The sequence below is a fragment of the Propithecus coquereli genome, unplaced genomic scaffold (genome assembly GCF_000956105.1).
Source record: "Propithecus coquereli isolate 6110/MARCELLA unplaced genomic scaffold, Pcoq_1.0 Scaffold163, whole genome shotgun sequence".
Taxonomy (NCBI): Eukaryota; Metazoa; Chordata; class Mammalia; order Primates; family Indriidae; genus Propithecus; species Propithecus coquereli.
Window position 1 is genome coordinate 394,481 of NW_012140858.1, and position 6,243 is coordinate 400,723.

General features: G+C 38.8%; 1 protein-coding gene across 1 annotated transcript in view; it reads right to left on the bottom strand.

Annotated features, from left to right (window-relative positions):
• Positions 1–6,243, bottom strand: part of SVEP1 (sushi, von Willebrand factor type A, EGF and pentraxin domain containing 1) — a 239,569-nt gene that overhangs the window by 161,807 nt on the left and 71,519 nt on the right. The window contains exons 7-8 of the mRNA XM_012641129.1: positions 5,670–5,788; positions 1,299–1,428 (exon numbers count right to left, since the gene is read on the bottom strand). Coding sequence (XP_012496583.1) covers positions 1,299–1,428; positions 5,670–5,788 — 249 coding nt within the window. The remainder of the gene's footprint in view (positions 1–1,298; positions 1,429–5,669; positions 5,789–6,243) is intronic.

Sequence of the window (6,243 nt, forward strand, 5' to 3'; positions counted from 1 at the left end):
TTAAAAATAGATCTGTGACAAATATAGCAAAATGTCTATATATTGCTATTATACAGCTTAATGTGTGTTGGGCAATAGTTGAAGTGGTTTATATATTGTAACTAATTATAATAAAAACCACATGATAACCCTATGGGGTAATATATTTATTAATCCTATTTTGGGGTAAAGAAACTGAGGCACAGAGAGACAATGGGTCACATTGCCTTTAAGTGATGGAGCTAGATATGAACTCAGGCAGATTGGGTTCAGAGTCCATGCTCTTGACCACTAGAGATTGCTACAGTCCTACCTCTCCATGTATTATGTCTTGGTAGTGGGCACAAAGACATATTGGGAGATGATACAGTAAACCAGGCTCCCCCACAAAATAGGACTGAGCTATAGTAGCAGTTATGAGGATGGACAGACCAGGAAAAATTTCAGAAAGATATCAAGTAGGTGAAACCAGTAGAACAGGCTACCTTATTGGATATCAGTGACTGATGGAGGGGAAGGAGTCAAGGATGACTTCTACAGTTTTGCTTGGTAGCTGAGTGGTTGGTTGTGTCCTTTTCTGAGTTAAGAAATCTATTACATTTGAAATGCAAGTGAAACATCCACATGGGAAAGTCCAGTAGGCATTTTTACGTAACAGTTTGATTTCAGAAAAGAGATTTGAACTACAGATAGAAATCTGGGAGTTTTCAGTTAACAAAGTCACCCAGAAAAACAATACAGAGAGAAAGAGAAGGACAGCCAAAGCTGGATCCCTGGGCATGATCAACATTTGAGAGCTGGTCTGAGAAACAGAAGCCTAGGAAAGGGATAAAGAAGGACAGGTAAGAAAAATGGGGAAAAAACTGAAAAGACTAATGTCGAAGGAGCTAGGGAAGGAGAAAGTTTTGATAAGGAGAGTGTGGTTAATAATGTAAAATCTTAGGAAAGATTATGTAAAATAATGACTGAAAAGTGTGCAGTCAGAGTAACAGTAGAGACCAATGGTGACCTTGCTGATAGCAGTTTATATGAGTGAAGGGGACAGAAGCCAGACGAGCAACTTTGAGAATAAATGGTAGTTAAGAAGAAAGAGATGTCAATCACTGGGAACTTTCCAAAAGGCTCACATGGGAAGAAATCAGAGAGGTTCTGTGATAGTTAAAGGTTATATATATTTCAAAGAGGGAGTGCGTTGAGCAAGTTTTAATGCAGTAGGAAGAATCAGTGGAAAGGGGGTTGTTGAAGATAAAGGAGAAGCAAAGACCCTGGGGTACTGGACATTTTCGTAAACCTACACAAATGCTTTGAAGAAGACTTACCAATCACCTTGACGTGGAAAGTACAGCTGGCTTGGTTGCCGGATAGGTCAACTGCTGTGTATGTGATAGCAACATCTCCAATTGGGAAAAGGTAAGGTGGGGTAAAAGCTGGGTGAACCTGGATTGACACCTTTTGGAGATAAATAAACATTTTGAAAGTTAATATCAAAAGTACATTGATGCCTTACACTCTGAAACTGTTTCATCTAAAAAAAGTACATGATTCTTTTTTGATTTGTATATTATTAATAAAGGAATGCTAACAATGATATAATATTTCATATAGAGGAAAGGAAAAAATATTAGGCACAGCCTTCTGGTGTATTTCTTTCCAGATTATTCCATTCACATACTTTATAGAGTTGGCATACATATAAAGTGTTCCTTGTTTTTTAAACAATATTTTAAAACATTTTTATGCACTCTTATAGTCTTTAGAACTTAAGATGACTCTTAAATATTTCCATAATGTTCTGTAGAACAAATATATGATAGTTTCTTTAAGAAAAATGTGTTGAAGGACATTAGTTTGATCCCAAATTTTACTGTTGTAAACGGCTCCAGGATGGACAGTTTTGCAATAGCAGGTTGCATCCTTCTCACTTTACATTTCTCCAGCCCTTCTCACAGCATCTGTCTCTAAACAGACTTAGGAAAAGTAGTTATCTTTCAAAGACTCAAGTGATTAAGTTGGGTTTAGTTGGATAATCCTTCCATCTCAAAATCCTTCGTTTAATCACATCTGCAGGGTCCTTTTGCCATGTAAGGAAACGTATCCGTAGGTTCCAGGGAGTAGGGCAAGGATATCTTTAGAGTGGCCATTATTCTGCTTATCACACCAGCCCTGACCCCAGAGAAGCCAGAAACAAAGTTAGGGAAGGTATAGAATGAATAAAAGAGCATCAGGCCAGGTCTCAGCTGCAGAGGAAAAGAACTTTGAAGTTGATACATGATACAAGTTTTATTTATATAGCAAGACTCTTCTTTTTAATCCCTGAGAGTGGGTTTTAATTATGGAAAGAAAACTATTGGTATACCCCAGAGTAACCAAAGCCTGTGACTATAGAAAAATAGTTATTTTCTATTGGTGCCTTTCCTAATTTGGACTGTTCAAGATGAATTACACAATTATAGTTTTGATCACATCGTACATATAATCGAGCATCCTAATTTTCCACCAAGAAATTTCCCTTTTTGAAAATTGTCTTAGGTAGGGAATAATCAGAGATAAAGACAAAGGCTTAGTACAAGGATGTTCATGGCAGCGTCATGAGTTCTTTCCTTCCTTTGTTTTTCTTACTCTGCTTTGGCTTCATGATCTATTATTACAACAAACTTTTTCTTCTTCTTCTTTTGGCCAATAGTCTAAACTGCCTTGCTTCTCTGTCTTTTGTTTTTCCCTCCAATCCTCTATATTTTAGAGATGCTCAATAATCTACTTTTTTTATGCCTGTACCAGAGAATCACTACATTTGGAGAAATTCATACAACAGTGCAGATTAATCTCTCTATAAATTTATGATCACCAAACTCAAATGGGCCCCCAACACTAGCCTATAATCATACTGTATTTCTCTGGTCTGCTCTCTCTCCTCCTCAGAATGAGCTTTTCAAAACCTCTCCATTCTCCGCAAACTTCAAAACTCTCTCACTCCTCCAATTATGCTTTGGGTCTGACCACTTTCTGATGAGAAGCCATACACAATGGATTGTCTCCTCTTTCCCTCCTATATCAACTTCTCCATCTCAACTGGCTCTTTTAATTTCTATTTTTATTCTTTTAAGCACATTCAAGTTCTTCCCCCATGTGGTAGGCTGAATAATGGTCCCCCAAAGATGTCTGTGTCCTAATCCCTGGAACCTGTGTATATGTTACCTTACATGGCAAAATAGATCTAGTAGATATGACTACATTAAGAATCTAAAAATGGGAGGTTACCGTGAATTGTCCAGGTGGGCTCAGTGTAACCACAGGGGTCCTTATAAGAGGGAGGCAGGAAGGTCAGAGTGAAAAGAAGAAGATGTGGTGGGGAAAGCACAGGCCAGAGCAGTACAGCCATGGCCCAAGGAACACAGTGGCCTCTAGAAGGTGAAAAAGGAGGGAACAGAGTCTCCCCAGAGCCTCCAGAATGAACAAACACATGACTTCAGGGTCTCTGCCCAGCTGCCCAGGAATGATACCAGTGCACCTGGTCTACACCCTCTCCCCTCTCCTTGGCCTAAAGTTAAGAATATTTTCTAAGTCTGGCATCTCCTACTCCACAGAATAAGGTGAATTCTAAGTTGATTCTCAGCATCTTCCTTCAATCTGTTCCCCCACTTTTACATTCCCTTAATGATGTCCATCAGGATTGAGGGCTGGTGGACTTAGATGGCAACTCATTTCTCTCAGAAATCTTCCCGATTATAGTGGCTTTGATTTGCAAATGGTTTTAATCATTTAATCCATCTACTAGAACATTTGCTTTGTTCATTTCTTCCCCATGATCTTAGAGAAAAAGAAAACCATCAAATGAAAATGCCCCTCAACCTCTTATCATCACCCAATTTAGTAGCTTAACTGTATCAATACCCTTCTTTCCTCTGTTTTCCCCACAATGATACATAAAAGACATTACTGTCCTCAAGTCTAACTGTGCAGTACATGGAAGTCCATAAACTAGAGTATGCACTGCCTCCTTAGAACATCCTGCCTCCCTATCCACTCCTACTATACGTGCAGAGCTTTTCTAAAAGGACTACACATTCTGGGATGCAATGTATTATAGCAAATTCTCCATATTCTTCCAGGTATATTGTGTTGCAAACATTGAAATATGTGAGTAGGGTAACAAAAAGCAAATTACGGGGTTGGGGAATTGCAGGTCAGGCAATGGATATAATTTGGGCTGCATGAGTTGTGCAAAAGGACAGAATGCAAAGAGGAGGTCCTCGTTGAGAGAAACACAGACAACCCTGGACAGTTCAGTACTTGGTTGTCTTGCACCAGGGAATGGCAGCCTACTGTATAAGTTCTTGCAGCCTTTGAGGCCCTGACTAAGGGCAGGCGGAGGAAATGAAGAAATGTTTGCTGCTTCCTACTTGATGGTGGTTAGGTGTCTTTTTTCAGACAATGTACACACACGTGCTACATTTAGGGTGAATTCTCATCGGATCCTGAAATATGTCCCTGGACTTTTCTTAGTGTTTGATGATGATGATGATGATGATGATGCATGTTTTTATGGCCCTTTTAGTGGAAAGTGGAAACGTCACACATGACAGACTGCTCATCACACATATACCTACAATATACTAAGCCCTAGAAGTTGCATTTGCACTTTTAAAATAAAATTTAAAAGCTAATTTGACTGTAAGTTATTTTTTGTGTGGTGCTCTCCCCACTCCCCATCTCCAATACATCCTGGCCAGCCAGTGGCACAACTTACACATCATTTACATGCAGGTGTGAAAACAATATACTACTTAAGGGCACTTGCATGTATGTTAATACTAACAACGTGGATGTAAGTGAAAGTGAAATTCCTAAATGAACTCTTTTCCTAGCATCTCATGAATGATTATCTCAAGCTGCTATACATTCAAAAGTAAAATATTGTGTTCTGAATTATGCTGGATTTAGAAAAACTTGAATAAGAAACACCAATGCTATTTCCTTCAGATTGGCCAATATATAATCATTTTGGGCTCATATTTTAAAAGATTTGTTCATAAATAGGAATTAGGATTGGCTGGGCGCAGTGGCTCATGCCTGTAATCCTAGCACTCTGGGAGGCCAAGGTGGGAGGATCACTTGAACTCAGGAGTTCGAGACCAGCCTGAGCAAGAGCGAGACCCCCATCTCTACTAAAAATAGAAAAATTAGCTAGGTGTCACGGCAGGAGGATTGCTTGAGCCCAGGAATTTGAGGTTGCAGCGAGCTACGATGACACCACTGTACTCTACTCAGGGTGACAGGGTAAGAGTCTGTCTCCCCCTGAAAAAAAAAAAAAAAAAAGAAAAGAAATTGAATCCCCTTCCTCTCTCCCTAAAAAAGGAATTAGGATTAATTCCACATCTTTTTGTTTCTTATAGATCTTCGGAGCCTAGTAAGGAGCAAAGAATTCTTAGTCAAGTAATCTCAGTAAATACAACAATACAACAAATCCATGAAATGAGAAGTTTCTGTTTTTTGAGATTTTGGTCAGAGATTTCTAATTAAAAACTCAAGGACGATCATTCTTCTATCAGATGAGGCATTATTGTTTATGAGTAAAGTTTGTGTATAGAGAGAATTATCATTAGTACATTAGTAACTCTTTAATATTGTACATATTTGCATATATTTAGAATCTACTTGAAAAAGGATGTAAATATTTGCACAAACCTTACCTTTTCACCAGAGTTGTCTTTAGCTGTAGGGACTTGCCAGGTAATATTAGCAGAATCTTGCTGTTCCTGAGTCTTAGCTTCTATGTCCTTAGGGCAGGTGATTTGAGGAGCCTCCACATCTGACTCAGAAAATACACAAATCAATTAATATACTGATATGTTAAATAATTCTAAGCCATTTAAGAAAGAGGTAAAAATATGCTTATATTAGTACTTTGTGACTCATTTTGTACACTGATTGATTTGGAGTGTGAAACTGCCTTCCCGATAATTTCTCCGAACATGGCTTACAAGGTCCTTTCTGAATTGACACCTGCTGACCTCTTAGCCTCATTCCTTACAATTCTCCTCTTGGGGCTCACTCTCCACACTGAATTACTATGAGGCCCATGAAAACTCCATGGGCTTTCTTTACCTGGGCCTTTGCTCATGCTTTTTTTTTTTTTTTATTTCAGCATATTATGGGGGTACAGATGTTTAGGTTACGTATGTTGCCTTTGCCCCTCCACCCCACCAAGTTCGAGTTTCAAATATGTCCATCCTTCGGGTGGTGCGCATTGCACTCTTTGTGTAT